This window comes from Chiloscyllium punctatum, chromosome 4, assembly GCF_047496795.1.
Source record: "Chiloscyllium punctatum isolate Juve2018m chromosome 4, sChiPun1.3, whole genome shotgun sequence".
Lineage (NCBI taxonomy): Eukaryota > Metazoa > Chordata > Chondrichthyes > Orectolobiformes > Hemiscylliidae > Chiloscyllium > Chiloscyllium punctatum.
The window spans coordinates 20,720,999-20,742,267 of NC_092742.1; the positions used below are offsets into that span (position 1 = coordinate 20,720,999).

The 21,269-nt window shown below is 41.1% G+C and overlaps 1 protein-coding gene across 2 annotated transcripts in view; it reads right to left on the reverse strand.

Moving 5' to 3' along the window:
• Positions 1 to 2,130: 2,130 nt before the first annotated feature.
• The window catches only part of LOC140476119 (latent-transforming growth factor beta-binding protein 2-like), a 469,839-nt gene continuing 450,700 nt past the window's right edge, over positions 2,131 to 21,269 (reverse strand). The window contains exons 35-36 of one of the 2 annotated variants that reach the window (XM_072568220.1): positions 19,716 to 19,865; positions 2,131 to 11,588 (exon numbers count right to left, since the gene is read on the reverse strand). In XM_072568220.1, coding sequence (XP_072424321.1) covers positions 11,428 to 11,588; positions 19,716 to 19,865 — 311 coding nt within the window. In that variant the 3' untranslated portion in view covers positions 2,131 to 11,427. The remainder of the gene's footprint in view (positions 11,589 to 19,715; positions 19,866 to 21,269) is intronic. The other variant, XM_072568221.1, reaches the window with a different exon arrangement.

Sequence of the window (21,269 nt, forward strand, 5' to 3'; positions counted from 1 at the left end):
AGGAAAGTCAACACGTCCCTCCACATATCAGAACAGTACCCTTCGCGAAGCAGGCTCGAAGGGCTGAATGGCCTATCCCACTCGTATTTTCAATGTTTCCAACCTAACTAGAGTTGCAAAAGGTTGGGGAACCTCACCTGGGGACCAATTAGAACAATTATTTCTCCACACATTATGAAATACCTTTCACAGGTGAGGGTTGGGCTCAGTGGTCTATGCACTTTCAGGCAGACTCCCATCCACTATCACATGACCTGATACATTAAAGATCCACCATAACAAATGGAAAACATGAATTGAGTGCAGGTGTCCCCCCTCCATATCTGCGTTTGATATGTTCCAAGATCTACCGTGGATGCCCGAAACCGCGCATAGTAGCGAACCTTATCATTTATATGGGAAACCTGCCTCCCTGGCAGCCCCCTGGAATTATTTCTGTCATGTTCCATGTAATATTTTCAGGCTAAGGTAAACCATGGGTAACTTGAAGCCACAGAAACCAAATCCGCGGAAATGAGGGTTCTATTGTACATATAAAAGATATATAAATGAAAACTAATTGTGACAAATTGTAGAATTGTCATAGAGAACTGACAGTTAGAATGTGGTTGACTCTTAACTACCCTCTAGGCAATTAGGGATGGGCAATAAATGCTGGCCTAGCCAGTCATACCCTCATCCCATGAGTAAATGAAAAATATGATGTGTTTATCAACAGCAGCTGAAACAGTTGTGGGGTGGCGCAGTGGCCAGCACTGCCACCGGGCAGCACCAGAGACCCAGGTTCGATTCCAGCCTCAGGTGAATGTGGAGTTTACATTCTCCCCGTGTCTGTGTGGATTTCCTGCGGGTGCTCCGGTTTCCTCCCACACTACAAAGATGTGCAGGTTAGGTGGATTGTCCAGGCTAAATTATATGTAGCATCCAGGATGTGCAGGCTAAGTGAGTTAGCCATGGAGAATGCAGGGCTATAGGGTCAGGAATAGAAGGGGGTAGGAGGATGGATCTGAGTGGGATGCTCTTCCGAGGGCTGCAATGGGCCGAATGGCCTGCCTCCACACTGTAATGTAAGGGAGTCAATGAGCAGTCAGGCCTTCTTCTTGTCGTAAGTAAACTGGAAAGTTGAGGATTATCAGGCCAGCCATGATCCCATGGAATGGTGGGATGGGCTGAATGGCCTGCTACTATGTCTTATGATTTTATGTTCTCTTCTAGGCTGGGTTTGCTTGCCTAGATAGTTAGCACTGAGACCTTTTTGTTGAAACTGGACTTTGTGCATGATGTGATTGTTTTCATATTTGATGAATGTTCTCCCAGGGCTACAAGGAAAGCTCCACATTCACCAGTCATCTATAAAACTTGAATTTTTTTTAGTTGCTGCTATACTCCAGTCAGCAGCGATGCCAAAACATATCTCAATGTGGGCAGTCCTTGAACCACAATATGAAGGGCTTTGTTCTAGAAAATTGCTTGGAGTTCCTCCTGATTGGTCACCTTTTGGAATTTGCCTCTTTTTTTTTAAATTACAGGGTAAGGACAATAATAATCCTGGCACTGATCTTTGGGATCCCAACTGCATCCCCGACATGGACTCCAGTAATATATTTAAAGACAAAAAAAACTGCAGATGCTGGAATCCAAAGTAGACAGGCAGGAGGCTGGAAGAACACAGCAAGCCAGGCAGCAAGAGGAGGTGGGAAAGTCAACACCCAAAACATTGACTTCTCCTGATGCTGCCTGCCTTGCTGTGTTCTTCCAGCCTCCTGCCTGTCTACTTTGGATTCCAGCATCTGCATTCTTTTTTTGTCTCTCAGTATATGTCTACTCCAGCAATATATTGGCAGGTAATTCCCAATTTGACATTTCTAGCCTCAGGATGAAATAAAACTATGTGTGAATGCTGTTGCTTTAAAGATGAGCAAAGGACATACATAAGAAAAGGCCACAATGAGCTCCTGAGCTAGGTTAGAGTTCCCAGGGTTGGCCATGGACATTTGAGCCAAGAACTTCCATGCTGAGGGGAAATAAAATGAACCGTTTCTCAACTGGGTATGTGAAAGTCATAAATTGCCACATTATAAACTGCAAAACAAACAAAAGAATAAACAAACATGAAAAAGAAAGTCTGAATACTGTGGAGTTACAGCCAGTTTTATTGCCAAGGTTGAAAGTGACAAATTTGTGACTGTTGGAGTGGTAGACTTTCTTGCCAACAGCCCCATCTTTGAACAGAGACAGTGTCTATAGGCAATGTCAAAACCACATCAAGTGACTAGCCAATGGAGTAATTGATATAATAATTGTAACAAGAAGACAGACATAACAGGTTCAATCAGGACCCAGCTAATGCCAGGAAGTGACGATTTTTTTCAAGGAAACAACACGCCATCTTATGGGAAATTCTGGTACTGCAGATGCACTGAGCTGCAAGAAATGTGTCCATTATCAACTGAGCAAGCAAGATATTGAAATCTCCAGTGGATATCCAGTATTTTCCCCAGGAAACACTGATCCCCACTCCACCTCTGGTATTTTCTTTAATTTGCTAACCTATACTTGATTTGCCTCATTATTCAATTTTGTTTTAAAAAGAGTCTTGCATATCAGTACAGAAATCAGATTAAAACGACTTTTATCAGGTTAAAATAACTTTTACACAATGCAAATTGTGTAAAAGTTTGCTTTATCACCTTTGTGTCAAGATCCCAGACATGGAGAATGTGTGGGAGCAGTATTTCACTGTGGCTGGAATACTCCTGGGGAAACAGCCAGTGTTTTTTAGCAGCTGCTTTTTATTTTGCAAATAATGCAGACTTGAAAATGTTCAGCATTTGTAGGTTGCATGACAACTGATAAATAAAAATCATATATCAACCAATACCAGTTCCCAAGTTATCAGATAGATGGCAAAGATGCTGAATGAGAAGGAATGATTAAAGTAGATGATTCCCTGCTCAAAAAGGAGTAAGCTTTTGTTTTGCACTTGGTGTCTGTTTGCGCAAAGGACCAATAAAGTCAAATCTCTGTGCAAATCTGATTATTAGACAATGTGATGTAAATAGTTTAAAGATCCATTTAATATACCTGTAGAATTATGTATAGTGGTAATGTAAAAACAATGTCTAAATATTGTAGTTTTGTGAATAAAATGGAATAACCAATTGCAACAAGATGCAGTTCCTAACAATGAATATACTAGGGAACAATTAAGATTCTCATGCAAGTCATTATATGAGGTTTCAACTGTGTGGATAATTAAGGAGTAATTTTTCTTCTTTCTGAAAATGGTAACATGCTGTGAAAGATTTTTGCTTTGCACACATCAGGAAAGATGATATAACTTGTGCTCTGGAGGTAGAGGGCCTTGTGTATATTTGGGGCTGAGACAAATTCTTGATCAGTTGAGGAATCATGAGTTACAGGAAAGGGGCAGGAAATTCGGAGTCAGGAATGGCAAATCAACTAGGAATGGCAAATGTAATTCCTCTCTTCAAGAAAGGAAACAGGGAAATCCCCAGCAATTACAGACCAGTAAGTCTCACGTCTGTCGTCTGCAAGGTGTTAGAAAGGATTCTGAGGGATAGGATTTATGACCATCTGGAAGAGCATGGCTTGATTAAATGCAGTCAACACGGCTTTGTGAGGGGCAGGTCATGCCTCACAAACCTTATCGAGTTCTTTGAGGATGTGACTAGAAAAGTTGATGAGGGTCGAGCTGTGGATGTGGTGTATATGGACTTCAGCAAGGCATTTGATAAGGTTCCCCAAAGTTGGCTCATTCAGAAGGTCAGGAGGAATGGGATACAGGGGAACTCAGCTGTCTGGATACAGAATTGGCTGGCGAGTGGTAGTAGAAGGAAAATATTCTGCCTGGAAGTCTGTGGTGAGTGGTGTTCCACAGGGCTCTGTCCTTGGGCCTCTACTCTTTGTAATTTTTATTAATGACTTGGATGAGGGGATTGAAGGATGGGTCAGCAAGTTTGCAAATGATACAAAGGTTGGCTGTTGTAGGCTGCAGCGGGACATTGACAGGATGCAGAGATGGGCTGAGAGGTGGCAGATGGAGTTCAACCTGGATAAATGCGAGGTGATGCATTTGGAAGGTCGAATTTGAAAGCTGAGTACAGGATTAAGGATAGGATTCTTGGCAGTGTGGAGGAACAGAGGGATCTTGGTGTCCAAGTACATAGATTCCTTAAAATGGCCACCCAAGTAGACAGGGTTGTGAAGAAAGCATATGGTGTTTTGGCTTTCATTAACAGGGGGATTGAGTTTAAGAGTCATGAGATCTTGTTGCAGCTCTATAAAACTTTGGTTAGACCGCACTTGGAATACTGCACCCAGTTCTGGTCACCCTATTATAAGAAAGATGTGGATGCTTTGGAGAGGGTTCTGAGGAGGTTTACCAGGATGTCGCCTGGACTGGAGGGCTTATCTATTGAAGAGAGGTTGACTGAGCTCGGACTTTTTGCATTGGAGAAAAGGAGGAGGAGAGGGGGCCTAATTGAGGTATACAAGATAATGAGAGGCATAGATAGAGTCGATAGCCAGAGACTATTTCCCAGGGCAGAAATGGCTAACAGGAGGGGTCATAGTTTTAAGCTGGTTGGAGGAAAGTATAGAGGGGATGTCAGAGGCAGGTTCTTTACACATAGAGTTGTGAGAGCATGGAATGCGTTGCCAGCAAGGTCATTGGGGATATTTAAGAGACTGCTGGACATGCATATGGTTACAGAAATTTGAGGGTGCATACATAAGGATCAATGGTCAGCACAACATCGTGGACTGAAGGGCCTGTTCTGTGCTGTACTGTTCTATGTTCTATGTTCTAACCATGATCCTATTGAATGTGGGAGCAGGCCCGAGGGGCCAAATAGCCTATTCCTGTTCCTCTTTCTTAAGGTCTTATACCAAAGGGTGTGCTGATGTTGGAGAATCAAGATGAATGTCAATAACAGTAGACCTTTTTTCAGTAGTAGTCAAGTTATGTACCATTAAGCAACTATTTCCTTTCTCCACCAAGAAACAGGAGAAGAATTCAGATACACATTGCTCAGTATCTTCTCAACTTTAGTTTGAAGCAGTGTATGCTTTGAAAATTATCACTTCAGTTGCATCCTGTGTTGACAATGAGAAATAGATGTTATTGGTTGATCTATAACAAGTAACCAAAACTGCTCCACGGGGCAGAGAATTTGCACTTTATATGATACAGTGTAGAAAAAGTTACGTTTTGCAACAGGAAACTAAAGCAAAATGAAATATGGTTAAGGCACTTACTTTGAATTTTCAGCACGAGATACTAGAATTTATAGCCAGATCACTTGTAAAAAGAATAAAATCTGAACAGAAAACAATTACAATGTTATTACTAAATATCTAACATTTCTCTTACCTAAAACATTAAATACATTGTATTTTGTATATAAATCTGTACAAAACATATGCTCTACGTTTTTGAGAATGGTACTTGTATCCACAAAACATGTACAGGAATCAGGTGTAGCTTTACAGATGTTTTAGAAGCAAGTACGATTTACAAGACATACCAGAGCTTATTATTAATTAAAAAAAACGAAATACACAGACAAAAGAAAAAAAATGTTTTGTTCACTTGAGATTTTCAATAATTTACCTGCCCCTTGTTTAGCACTGATTAGACTTGAGAGAGAATTTACGACACATTCCTATGATGTGCGAGACTTTTAAATTTGAATATGAATTAATATACAAGCTGCAGACTATTTGAACAGCTCATTAGTCATATGGGTCTGTATTCATAAAAATCAATATGCTTCTTAATTTATATTTTATTGCAATCACATAGAAAATCATGCTGTAACTTTTAAAATTATTTTGTCCCACTGGTGAATCAACAAGAGTCTTCAGTGAGTTGCTGAGCAATGTTTGTTCTAGATTTGATTATATTTCCATAGCTGAGTTAGGTGATTGGCATCAGCTTCTCTGCGCTTCGGGGAATAAAGTGACCTGTATTTCCAATCGCCAGTCAGCACAGTTAATTAGTTGATGCTGCAAACAAGACTGGACTGTGATGCTTTATTATTGAACAGTAATTTAACCAAATCCAGGGGTTTAAATATGCAGGATGAATACCTCATCTATGCATGTACTTGAATCAATTACATGGATGGAATCAACATCTTCAACAGAGAACATAAGGGAGAAAATTTGTGAGGTAAAAAAAGATCATATTATTCATGTTCAAGGCAATTGAGGTAAATTTCCAAAGTAAATTAATAATACAATTGAAGCACGATTACATGTTAACAGCAGCTTTGTAAAAGAAAACTGCCAGGTAATGGTTCTGTATTAAAATCCAATTCTGAACTACTCAAAATAATTTACATCTTGTGTTAAGGTGAATTTGAATTACTCCCTTCTTGTTACATGAAATTTTCCATTAGCTTTCCTAAAGCAATGGATAGATGTTGTGAAAGATACAATTCAATCAACTTCTGAGCAGCTTACCTCTAGTTAGAATCTTCCTCTGGCACATGGTGTAATGATATTTCAAAGTTTTGTTTTAAATTTGTTCTTTATCAACAATTGCAAATTCAGTGCATAGAATGTTAACATAACTCAAGCTGCTAAGGTACAAGAAATCCAATTAGCTGAGGACAATACTAACAGCAATCAATACTGCACAATATATCTGCCACCTTGTCACATAAATAGGGGAAAAAAAGAGTATTACTTGAGGCCATCGAAGGATTTTTAATTAGAATGCTATAATTTCAGATAGATTTCCAGGATTAAAAACTTTAGAAGGTTACAGTTTGAATAAATGCACCTTTATTCTTCTGATATTTAGATAGTGGATTTACTTTAAGGTAGCCTTTGTAAGCCAATTTGTTTAAACAATTTGTTAAAATTCTAGGCTAATCTATAAATTTTGGCTGATAGCATGTTATAGAATTAAGACAACCACAATGATTATTTAAGACCTTAACTGATTTCTTTTTTTAACTTCAGTATTTCAGTCTACATGTCATTCATCACAGTGAAAACGCTGGGGGAGGATCATCTCATGGATGCAGAACATCTGAATATCATTAACATCATGCTTGAATAACATATACACCCTTGGGAGGCTGGTTCATGAGACAATGTGGTACAGTGAACTGGGAATATATGCGAATTATAGATAAATATGTGTTTTCTGTGTGAAAGGTGGCAGAAAGCTGGCACAGACTCAATGGGCCAAATGGCCTTTTTTCTGTACTGTGGACCTTTATGAAATCAAGTTTTGAATGGCAAGATCCAGCTTACTGTTCTCCAACTTCATACCTAACTGAATGTTTGCTATATGTTGCATTGAGTAGGAAATAATTGACATGCATGCTGGCCCCAAAACAACACAATTAGAGCAATTCCTTCAAGCTGCTACAGGGAGGTCCATTTCATTCTGCTCCTAGGTCCCAGAAAGCCCTTGCCTGTCATCCAATCCTAATACAAAATCCAGAAACATTTTTAATGAGGCTAACAAGAACAGATTTTATCCATATCTGTAAGTTTATAACTCAAGCCTATGTCAGATGAAACATATTGCCTGCAGAATTAAACATAATGGAACTTTACATGAGCCAGAATTAAAGTTATTATGGGGCAGAAGGAGGATCTTTGGCCCATTGTGCCTGTATTTATTATCCGATGCCAATCTCCTGCCTTTTCTCCATATCCCTGCACACTATTACTATTACAGTTAGCACTGCTGCCTCACAGCGCCAGAGACCCGGGTTAAATTCCCGCCTCAGGCGACTCTCTGTATGGAGTTTGCACATTCTCCCCGTGTCTGCGTGGGTTTCCTCCGGGTGCTCCGGTTTCCTCCCACAATCTAAAAATGTGCAGGTTAGGTGAATTGGCCATGCTAAATTGCCCGTGGTGTTAGGTGAAGCGGTAAATGTAGGAGAATGGGTCTGTGTGGGTTACGCTTTGCCAGGTCAGTGTGGACTTGTGGGGCCGAAGGGCCTGTCTCCACACTGTAAGTAATCTAATCTAATCTATTCAGAAACCATCCAAGGCTCACTTGAATGCCTCAATTGAACCTGCCTCCACCATATCTCCAAACAAGGAAATTCTGACTTTGTAAATAGATGACATTGCACTTGCGAAATTAATTTTGTATTCCCTTTATAAGGTCAAAAATGACTTGGGTTGAAAAAGAGACAATAGGGTTCAACTATTATTATAATAATTATTCTATTACCAAAGCTTGCAATCTATTTTTATGTCATAGCTTAGCAACCAAGTACATTTTGGCAGCTCTTCTGTTAACGGTGAGATATGGAGCTTGTGCTATGATGTTAGTTCCTCTCACACATTTGCACATCTTGTGTTATTATTTTTGATTGCTCTTTCCTGACCTTTCAGTTTTAGGAAGCAACAGCTGCAAAGTTCTCATTGAAACATTTCTAAATTTAAATCCCTCCGATTGGAGGTTTGCTTATTGAAGAGCACATTGCGAAATTGGAAGTTCCATCTCTCAAACTTTCCAATAAAAGGTTATACTGCCTTAATTCCCAGAGGATTCCAAGTCGTAGTCATAATTTGTGTTGGAGTTTGGGGGCGGTGGCGCACATTTCTACAACTACCTTATAATTCTTATATCACACTTTTTACTGAAAATTATTCCAATTCATTGAAATATTTTGATTATGGCATTTAAAGAGGTGTGAACACATACATATAACAAATAATAACAATAAAACAGGATTTTTTATTATCTAAAAAGCAAAACTAAGAATAAAAAATACTTACAGATTTAAAGAGATGAGCTCAAGAAGTTACGTTATGCAATATTAGAATTGGAGTGTTTAATGAGTGTTTAATTACTTAGTATGTTGTTTGGATAGATATTACCCATTTAACAAAAATGTGTTAGATTTGAACAAGATAATTTCATTCAAATGTGGTCAGTTTACGTTAATATTGTTTTTAGAATGCAGTTTTCAATGGAAGGGCACTGTAAACTGTCAGTGGGAGGTCATAATAAATCCTTACTGGCACACTTGTACTAATCCTCGAGAGCCTCGTTGATCCAGCACTAATAGCCTATAGTCATCGAGGAATGCTTTGAAATCAAATCGTATTCAAAAAAGAGAGGGAGACAGTAGGGCCAGTTAGATTAAAATTCTACAGTCTATTATAAAGGATGTTATCGAAGAACATTGAGAAATCCATGATATAATCACGCAGAGTCAACATGGCTCCATGAAGGGGAAATCATACCCGACAAATTTACTCGAATTTGAGAAGGTAACAAGCAAGCAGATAAAGCAGAACCAGTAGACGCAATTGGATTTCCAGGGTGCATTTTTGGGGAGGCAATTAGTGGTGTTAATTGCTGGACTGCTAATCCAGAAATGCAGGTATTGTTCTGGGGATATAGTACAAATCCCGCCATAGCAGATGGTGGTAGTTGAATTAAATTTTAAAAATCTGGAATGAAGAGTCTGATGATAACCATGAAAGGGTTGCTGATTGTTTGGGAAAAACCCATCTGGTGCACTAATGTCTTCTAGGGAAGGAAACTGCCAACCTTACCTGGTCTGGATTACATGTATCTCCAGACCCCCAGCAATATGGGTGACTCTTAACTGTTCCCTAGGAAGAACAATAAATACTGGCCCTCAACCCATGAATGAATTTTAAAAATTGATAAAACTGTCTAATAACACAACAGACCACGGGGTTGGGGGAATGTATATTAGCGTAGGTAAAGGATTGGCTAACTAATAGAAAGACAGACAGTTAACATTGGAGGGACATTTTCAGCTTGGCAGCATGTAGATTGCTGCAGGGATCAGTGCTGGAGTCACAACTATTTACAATACATATTAGTGACTTGGATGGCAGAAGTGAATGTACTATATCCAGGTTTGTAGGTGACACAAAAATAGGGAATAGGGCAAGTATTGAAGATGATACAAAGAATCAACAAAGGGATATAGACAGGTAAAATAAGTGGGCAAAAATTTGGGAAAATTGAATAGTATTGGAGAACCTGGGGTTATACACTTGGGCAGAAAGAATAGAAGAGTTGAATATTATTTGAATGGAGAGAAACTGCAGTGGGATGCAGCACAGAGGTTTGGAGATCCTCATGAATGATTCAGAAAAAGCTAGCATCCAGGTGCAGCAGGTAATAGGGAGCTTAAATGGAATGCTGACCTTTATTTCAAAGGGCATGGAGAATGTGGGAATGAGAGATATGGAAGTCTTGCTAAAAGTATACAAAGTACCACTTGGACCATAGCTAGAATACTGTGAACAGTTTTGGCTCCCTTATCTAAGGAATGATATACTGACATTGGAGCAGTCCAGCAAAGGTTCATCAGGCTAATACCAGCTATGCAGGGATTTTCTTATGAGGAGAGGTTTAAATAGGGTGGGCCTGTACTCATTGGAGTCCAGAAGAATGAGAGGAAACCTAATTGCAACGAATGAGGTTGTTATACTAATGAGGGAGTCTAAGACCAGAATTCATAATCTCAGAATAAGGAATCATCTATTTGGGACAGAGATGAGGAGGAATTTCTTCTTTCCCAGAGTTGTGAATCAATGGAATTCATTACCACAGAAAGCTTTCAGGACTGGATTGTTAAGAGTTTGACAGATTTTTAAGTGGGGACAGAATCAAGGGTTATAGGGAAAAGGCAGGGAAGTAAAGTTGAGGGTTATCAGCTTGGCCATAATCTCATTGTGTGGTAGAGTAGACTGAATGGGCTGAATGGCCTACTTCTGCTTCTACCTTTTATGGTCTGAAGTAATTTACATGTGCAGAGACATCTAGTGGCAGATCAGCTACACTGCAATATATTTTCCCTGACTGATTATTAGGGATTTTGAACACTAAACAACTGATTATATTTCTTTCGAAAATCTCAGTCTAGAAAATGCAACAAAGTGCACTGCTATGGTTTTAAAAGAGAAAATGTTTCATTTAAAAAAAACACAATGCTCGTGACCCTATCCGAATTATTTTCTCTTATTTAAAATGGTAATGTCTAATAAGAAATAACTTACTTTTTTAAAACTTTTGCTTAAACAAATGATATTTATCACAACCTTAGTGTCGATTATTTCAGAGCCATTCAGGATGTCTTCAAGTTACATAAAGGCCTTACACAGTCTTAATAGTCTCAGCCAACTGTCTGCTACTTGCAGTTTGTACTGCCTCTGTATATTTTTCAAATGGAACCATCACAAATCTAATCAACACTTTCTTTCAAAGTCATTGACATAAATTATAGATAGTGTCACTGGACTGGTGTCTGTGTGTGTTGCTGAACATTTACTCTCACATATAATCGAATTGATAATCCCAAGCAGAATAAACATATATTTTCCTTAAAATAAATCACCAAGTGCTTCTTTATCACTTGCCAGGTGACAATGTCCGTATTCTTACTGATGTTCTGTTTCTATTTCTGGTATACAGTCATTAGGATACTGGGAAAGCACAAAGCCTGGTAAACAGATGCACTTATATGATCCTTCTGTGTTCTCACAGCTTGCATTCCGGCAGAGTGGTATGCTATCACTCAGATCCTCACATTCATTAATATCTGAAATGCAAGAATCACAACAGAGTCATTTCAATTCATATGGATAGCAGTAGGTCATAGAAACGTCTCCAGCTTGCTCTGTTATTCAATTCGTTCATAGCTGATCATCTACCTCAACTTCACCTCATAGAATCCTGACAGTGTGGAAGCAGGCCATTCAGCCCATCAAGTCGACACTATCCCTCCAAAAGGTGTCCCACCCCGACCCATCTTCCTAATCTATCTCCATAACCCTGCATTTCCCATGGCCAATTCACCTAACTTGCCCGTCTTTGGACTGGACTGTGGTAGGAAACCAGAGCACCCAAAACGAAAACCCACACATACACAGGGAGGATGTACAAACTCCACACAATCACCTGAGGGTGGAATTGAACCCATGTCTCTTGCTCTGTGAAGCAGCAGTGCTAACCACTGTGCTACATCATTCTCTGTGACTGTAAGGTTTGAGCTTAAGGAGGCTGGTTAGCTCAGTTGGTGGGACAACTGGTTTGCAACAGAGTGAAATCAACAGTGTAGGTTCCATTCCTATACCAGCTAATGTCACCATGCCTTCTTAACCTCGGACCTCACTGTGAGAGGTGGTGGCCCTCAGGTTAAACTCACTACCAGTTGTCTCTCTTGAATGAGAGAATAGCTTTTGGGACTGTGATGACATTAATGCTTAAGGTTCTGTGGTGTGCTGTTTTCATGGAATGCAGGGGTGCCTGATTTATGAATGTCTGTCTTTTGAACGCAATCCTATACTGGGATGTAATTTGAAAGATCCAACACAGAAACATTTCCTATACACACAAATGGCTGCTTTATTTATCCTGCATTGTGTCCTGACTTGCATGCAAATCAACTTCCAAACAGACTCATTAACAGAACCTGTTCTCAACCTGGGGACTGCCTGTATTTAATATTCAATCAATATTCCCCCTTTCGATCCTGAAATATTGACTGCTTCCTGCAGTGAATATCTGTGGAGAGAGAGACTGCTTTCTATTTGACTGCAAAAATGTAACAGATTAAGTTTGATCATGTCCTTGTGAAACACCAGAGGTTAAGGGTTAGCTAGATTGAGTCTAGGCATTTACTTTTCCAATCAGGGTATTTCAACTTCACAGATGACACAATTCCAACACACCAAATACTTGTTATCCACAGACAAGTTCTCACCTAATTATCCCTTCTCTTTATAAAATAATCAATGCATATAGAATAATAATGAAAAACGAAAAGTCTACATATTATTTTCCTGCTTTTGTCATTCCAAATGTCCTTTTACTGGTATCTCTAATATTTCCTAGACCTTGTTCCTTTCTTTGTAAGGAGATGAGAAAGCCCACCCATTTCAAGTTTGCAATTTCTCCATTCTCCAATATCCACTTTCAAATTATAATATCGACTTGCAGCCTTTCTTCATTCACACGTTTTATTGAATGATAGTTACCCAGATAGAACTCAATGGGTTTTGCTGCCGAATCTCTTGTCAGAATTTCTCCCAGCATTTTTGTAAAGGAATACAGCACATCTACAGCCTCCACAATGGATTGGGAACAATATGGGCAGGTAGCTACTGCTGAAAGCATTGACATTGAAACAGTTGAAAAGCTGCCTGGCAGTTAGTCACAAGGAAACGATGACGAATGGACATTTTGAAAACTGATGTCACAGACAGCTGGTATCAGTGTATGATAAGACCGTGAACAGAACTCACAAATAATAACGTGCTGCAACCTTGAGGTAACACATGACCTGGCACATTCTTTGATATCCTGTTACATATATACATACATAAACTGTGATTGGCCAAGGCCATGACTTTGCCCTTTAAACTGGTGATGTGATGTGACAAGATATGACTGGTGTGCACCTCAAGGGATGTAACATGCATAAAAGTTACATGAACATTTGTATCCTTTGTTTCACTGAAGAAACCTACAATTGTTCCAGTTGTTCATCTCCCCAGCGGTGGAATAGAACCATAGAAAAACAGGAGTAAGAGGAAGCCACTCTGCCCTTTCAGCTTACTCTGCTATTTATTATGATCATAGCCGATCGTCCAATTGGATTCCCTTTCTTTGTCTGTCCTTCCCAAATACATCAGCTCACACTTATCCAGTTTAAATTCCATTTGCCACTGAATAGCTCATTGGAACAGTTTAGCTCAGTTGGCTAGATTGTCAGTTTACAGAGCGGTATGATGCCAACAGTATGGGTTCAATTCCCATCAGTGTTTCTTTTTAGATTCCCTATAGTATGGAAACAGGCCTTCAGCCCAACAAGTCCACACTGACCTTCTGAAAAGTAACCCACTCAGACCCATTTCCCTCTGACTAATGCGCCTTACACTATGGGTAATTCACATGGCCTACACATCTTTGTGATAGTGGGACAAAGCCCACACGGATACGGGGAGAATGGGCAAACTCTACACAGCCAGTCGCCCAAGGTGGGAATTGAACCTGGTTGACTGCTGCTGTGAAGCAGCAGTGCTAACCACTGAGCCATCGTGCCATCCATGAGGTTACCATGAAGGACTCTCCTTCTCAACCTCTTCCCTCACCTGAGGTTTGCTGACCTTCAGGTTAAATCACCGCTAGTCTAATGAGAGAGCAGCCCCTATGGTCTGGTAAAACCATGGCGACACATCAACAAGCATCTCGGACCAGCCCATCCATGTTTTCCTGTAATCTAAGGTTATTCTCCACCTGTGTTCTCACCTCACCTATTTTTTTGTACCTTCTGTGAATTTCGATCAACCCACCTACGTTCAAGTCTAAATCATTTACACAAACCACCAACAGCAAGAGCCCCAACGCTGATCTTTGAGAATCCCACTGGACACAGGTTTCCAATCACAAAATGTCCCTCAAACTTAATCTGAACTATCAACATCATTTCTCCATCAGCACCCTACACCTCCTGCCCCCAACACCACTCTCACCCCTTCTCCCTCAAAACTATTTCATAAATGCTGTCCCCTTCACACTTCACTTCAGCTCTGATGAAGAGTCAAGCGGGCTCGAAACATTAGCTTGCTCTCTCTTTATCTATGCTGTCTGACCTGCTGTGATCTCCAGCATTTGTTGTTTTTTGGTACAAATTCCAGCATCTGCAGTAATTTGCTCCTATCTCAAACTTCTCCCTCTGCTTCCCAATTCTGGACCTCTGCTTCCCAATTCTGGATCCAAATTAACCAAATTTCCTTGGATTCATGGGCTCTTACCTTCGCTATCAGTCCCCCAAGCAAGGCTTAACAAAACCCTTGCTGAAGTCTAAGGAGTCTACATTGATTGCTTTGCCCTTGTCTACAAACCTGGTCACCATTCTTGGAAAATTCAATTAAGTTGGCTGGACATGATCTCCCTTTAACAAAGCCATGCTGACTATCCTTGATTAATCCTTGTCTCTCCAAATTCAAAATAATTCTAACTCCAGCGGCGTTGAAACTGTTGGAAGCAATTCTGAGAGACAGACATTTATTTAACCTCCAGGGAGACACCCCCACCCCTGGCATTGACACTTCTTTTTGAAGAAACATTTCCATGTTGGACTGATCTTCCTGCAGAAAAGCATTTAATCTACATTCCCAATTATTTGTTAATAACAATGCCAAGAAATTGTTTCCCTCGATCTGAAGTGAATACAGAGTCCCGACAGAATGGAAGCAGCTGATTCAACCCATCTTAGAGTCGGATAAAAGGTTGGCACAACACCAAGGGCTGATGGGCCTATAATGTTCTATGAGTTCATGCCAGTCTTCCAAAGAACAGCCCACCCCTGACCCTATGAATCCACATTACCAAAAACTCACTCACCTAACCAGCATATCCTAGATACAATGGGCGATTTAGCATGGCCAATCCACCTAACCTGCACACTTTTGGATTGTGAGAGGAAACCCACACAGATACAGAAACCCTCAGAACGTGCAAACTCCATACAGAGGGTGGAATCGAACCGGGTACTATGAGGCAGCAGTGCTAACTACTGAGCCACTGTGCTACCTATATGATTATATCTCGACCCCCCTCAGTTTTTCCTCAAAGCTTTACTCCAGTGGCCTGGCTTTAGCCTTATAATTCCTGGAGAAACCTTTTCTGTGCATATCCATCCCTGTTCTGAAGAAGAGTCACTGGACCCAAAACGTTAACTTTGCTTTCTCTCCACACATGCTGCCAGACCTGCTGAGTTTTTCCAGCAATTTTTGTTTTTGTTTCTGTGATAGGGCTGTTTGCTGTCTGGAATCTCTGTGCCCACCCCACACTCTCTCCAGCTTTGTCATTCTTGCTGTTTATCAGCTTTTATTAACCTTTTGCAGGATGGGTGAGCAAATTGCCTCCATAGTTTGAACAGAATTTAGTTTATGTCTTCTCGATTTCTGCCCCTGATTTGAATAATATTTCCTTAATTCCAACAAAGGACAATGATTGCCCTAATTGTGTAAGTTGTACATTCACAGAGCTTCCAAACACAATAACTGTGCTCTTTTCCATATCCAGTTCCATTTGCATTTTTTTTTATTGATGGCTTACTTAACAACAATGGAGCTTCACTGGACTCCACGTCTGTGCTGATGAAATGACGGATTCTGGTTAATTTACAAGGAATGATTACTTTTCTTAAAAGATGTTGGTTTGCTATCACGTTCAAATCTGACAAAACGCTCAAATTCTAGGCATCTTTTCGTCTGTTCGTTTGACACAATATAAATGTGCTTTTGTTGTCTAACACTGCAAAGTTAAAAGACTCTGACCCAAGCACATTCATCACTTAGCTGAAACCTCTTGTGACCAACACAGTCCCCTCTTTGATCTCAACCTTCTTCTGAATCTTCCATTAGTTTCGAATGTTCTACCATCCTGTACGGGACAGGTGTTGGAGTAGTGAATCACACCTGACACATCAATTCCTATACCTGGAGATGCTGGAGTTCATTCTCTTATTGTAAATCTAAAATTCTCTTTCCTTCTCAAAATTGTGAAAAAGATTTTAATTTAATTTAGTTTCCTTTAATTAAAATTCTTCTTTTCTACTGTTGCCTCTGCCTTATATCGAGACAGTCCCACCAACCAGTTAACGTTGTGTCATATGGTTAATTGCCACATTTGCATCACAAATGATTCTGGAAAAGAATACATGTAATATTTTTCTTTTACGGCTCCTGACATTTGCTCTAGCAGTCTGTGTTTATCTACAAGTTGAACTCACATCATAACTGGAAGTCCGTATAAATTTGGCGCTGGGTAATAATTTATCGGCCAGGATCATTGGGGAATTGTTGCAGTCTTGTTGGTAATGTATTGAATTCCATTCGGTACTCTTCTATGCAGCTACCTTCACTCTGAATTGGCCAATATATGACCATGCGTCCTAAGCAGTTAATAAGACCATATGACATGGGAACAGAAGTAGTCCATTCAGCTGGTTGAGTCTGCGCTGCCATTCAATGAGATCATGACTGACCTGATAATCCTTAACTCCATGTCCCCGCCCTTTCCCCATAGCCATTCATTCTGTACTGATTAAAGACATGTTTAGCTCAGCCTTGAATACGCTTAAAACCCAACCTCAATAGCCCTCTGTCGTAAAGAATTCCACAGATTCTGTACCCTCTGAGAGAAGGAATTACTCTTCATTTCTGTCGTAAATGACTGGTCCCTTATTCTGATATTATGCCCTCTGGTCCGAGAATCTACTCCAGGGGAAACCAACTTTTCTGTATCTACCTTGTCACAGCCCCTAAGAATCTTGTACATTTCAGTAAGGTCACCATTTGGTTTTCTAAACTCCAATAAGTACAGGGCCACCCTACTCAACCTCTCCTCATAAGGCAGTCCCTCCATAGCTGGGACCAATCCTAGTGAACCTTCTTTGAATTCTGAGGAAGGGTCACTCAACCTGAAACAGTAACTCTGATTTCTCTCCACAGAAACTGCCAGAGACTTTACAACAATTTTTGCTTTTGAAATTTCTTTGATCTGCCTCCAATGTCAGTACATCTTTCCTTCAATTATCCAGTACTTTTTTTGTTTAATATTATTTGTGAAAAGTTGTAACTTGTGCAAACTTTTATTCATGCCTCCAATTCTAAAAAAAAACTTTGCGTCTTATCCTGTTTTCATTCTTTCACTGGCCGTACAATTTGCAATCAGAAATCAGGGCTGGGTAATCTCACCTTGATGATTTAGATTCAGTCTTCTGTCTGAAGTTTTCACCACACCACTGTCAGGTTAGAATAATGATAACTTTTCAACCTTTGTCCAAAAACAGCAAACCATCCTCCGTGGAGTGGGGAGAGTGAGGACTGCAGATGCTGGAGGTCAGAGTCAAAAACTGTGGTGCTGGAAAAGCACAGCAGGTCAGGCAGCATCCTAGGAGCTGGAGAGTTGACGTTTTGGGCATCGGGGGGAGAGAGAGAGTGACAGAGAGACAGACAGACACTGTGTGTGTGTGTGTGTGTGTGTGTGTGTGTGTGCGTGCGTGCGTGTGTGTTGGGGGGTGCGTATCTGAGAGATAAATAGAAGTGTGTGAGTGGGGCTGGGGGGAAGGTGATAGATGGATGTAGGTGCGGGGTGATTGCGATAGGTTGGTGTGGATAGGTGGGAAGGAAGATGGACAGGTAGGACAGGTCAAGAGGACATTGCTGAATTGGAGGGTTGGATGTTGGATGAGGTGGGGAGATTTGATTAGAATAGATTCCCTACAGTATGGAAACAGGCCCTTCGGCCCAACAAGTCCACACCGACCCACCGAAGCGCAACCCACCCATATCCCTACATTTACCCCTTACCTAACACTACTGGCAATTTAACATGGCCAATTCACCTGACCTGCACATCTTTGGATTGTGGGAGGAAACCAGAGCACCCGGAGAAAACCCACACAGACACAGGGAGAACATGCAAACTCCACATAGTCAGTCACCTGAGATGGGAATTGAACCCAGGTCTCTGGCGCTGTGAGGCAGCAGTGCTAACCACTGTGCCACTGTGCCACCGTGCCACCCATTTGGAAACTAGTGAAGTTGAATGGTCCCAAGGCAGAGGATGAGGCATTCTTCCTCCAGCAACAGAGTTAACGTTTTGGGTTCAGTGACCCTTCTTCAGAACTTCTGAACTTAAGTCTGCTTTCTCTCCACAGATGCTGCCAGACCTGTGTTTGTTTTGGATTTCCAGCACCCACCGTTCTTTGTCTTTCTTTAACCTGAGGTTACAAGCTGGTTAAACAGTGTTCAAGGTTTTAACAGCTTGAGTTTTATTCCAAATCACACCTCGTAAAACATCAACAGACTGCTTACTTGTTCCCCATATACCTAATCATGTTCTCATTCAATAATCCCGTAATTACCATTAAATATCAATTGTTTCCTAGTTCCATTTGGTTTTCGGTATCCCTACTGGATGACAATGGTTCTCAATTCATACATTGATCATGAGAACAAAACCTTGAGTTGACATCAACTCTCTCAATCTTATCAACCCAATATAGTCATCAACCAACAGTGAATTTCTTTTTAAGAATTAATTTGTTGCAATATGCAGTGAGATGGATTCTTTGGTCCTTTGACTTAGGGATAACGCATTAAAATCTAATCCATGCAGATAACTAGATCTATTTCCATTGGTTTGAGATTCTGGAATGAGCAGGGGACATAGTCTTAGAATATGGCCAGACTATTCTGGACAGGTATTATGAAGTACTTCTCCATACACAGGCTAGTAGAGGCTTAGAACTGACTTCTACAAATGGTGGTGGATGCTGGGTCACTTGTTATTTTAAAATCTGAGGTAGAGTTTCTTTTGTTAAACAAAAGGATATGGGCCAAAGGCGGGTAATGGAGTTCGACCACAGATCAGCCATGATCTGATTGAATGGTGGAACAGGCTCTAGGATCTGTTCCTATATTCCTAAAACAGCATCTACCCCATAGGGCAGTATCAGCAGTGATACTAATGAGATGTCTAGTCCTTTATCGGGGAAATGATAACTCAGAAAGCAGAACTGATAAGAACTACAGTGCAATCTGCATCTCACACTCCAAATAAGCTTGAATATTTAGTGGTGAAGGGTTGAGCCTTTAAGAAAGAGGAGGAAGGATGGACCAACCATCACAGAAAGCAAAAGGTCACTCACCTACACAAGTCATTTTTGTCATGTCGAGCTCAAAACCATCAAAACAGTCACAGGTGTATCCTTCCTGCACTCGAACACATCGCCCATTTTCACAGCCATTCAGAATTCCACACTCCTCTGCTTGTAAGCCTTCAAAACTACTGGAACGATCTAAGAAAATAAAATCAAATATTGGGATATACCACACAACTAAAGTAGGTTCAGGTGTTTCTGGTTCGACAATAGTATTTTCCATTGATCTACCTCAGACCACAGGCTGTAATCTTTGATGGAACTGGAACATGGATGTGCCCATGTATACCATCAATGATCCATGCCAGTTTTGTGAAAGTTGCATCCTGTTAAAAGAGCAAAGTGCCCTCATAATCCTGCCAAGGAAAACTGATGATACAATTGGCAAACAATGAGGACCCTGTGATGTGGTCACTGCACTGACAAAATGAATGAGGTTGTCAATTCTCCAGTTCATGGTTTGAAGTAAAACAATGTTAAAAGCTGTCATACATTTTTTCAATGTTCAACCTCATATAATTTCTAGTGGAATTTTGAGGTGGAATTGCCATCTGGGACTTTCTGAGGTGGAATTAGCCTTATTCCCAATTCCTCCACCTCCCTTATTCCCAATTCCTCCGCCAAAACACCATCCTTTATTCCCAATTCCTCCGCCTCCACTGCATTTGTTCCCAGGAGGACCAATTTCACCTCAGAAAGTCCCAGATGGCCTCCTTCTTCCGTGATCGCAACTTCCCTTCCCACGTGATTGACGATGCCCTCCAGTGCATCTCCTCCATTTCACGCACCACCGCCCTTGAACACCACCCCTCCCAACACAACAAGAACAGAATCCCCCTGGTCCTCACCTTCTATCCCACCAACCTCCGCATACAACACATCATCCTCCACCACTTCCACCAGAGATATATTTCCCTCTGCACCCCTATCAGCTTTCCAAAAAGACCATTTCCTCCACAACTCTCTTGTCTGGTCCACCCCCCACCACCAGCCCACTCCCCCCCCCCCACCAGCCCACTCCCCACTCCTGGCACCTTTCCCTGCCATCGCAGGAAGTGGAAAACCTGCTCCCACACCACTCCCCTCACCTCCATCCAAGGCCCCAAAGGATTCTTCCACATCCGTCAGAAATTCATCTGTATCCCTACCAATGTCATCTGCTGTGTCAGTTGCAACCGGTGTGGTCTCCTCTAATTTAGGCAGACAGGGTGCCTTCTTACAAATCGTTTCAGCAAACATCTCTGGGAACCTGCACCCACCAATCCCACCGCCCTGTGGCTGAACACTTCAACTCCCCTTCCCACTCCGTCGAGGACATGCAGGTCCTGGGCCTCTTCCACTGCCAAACTGTTACCACCTGATGCCTGGAGGACAAACGCCTCTTATTTTGCCTTGTTACCCTGCAATCACACAGGATAAAAATTGGATTTCAACAGCTTCCTCATTTCCCCTTCCCTCATATTATCCCAGTCCCAAACCTCCAATTTGGCACCGCCTTCCGGACCCGTCCATGACTGCCCCCTCTGACCTTTCACCTTATCC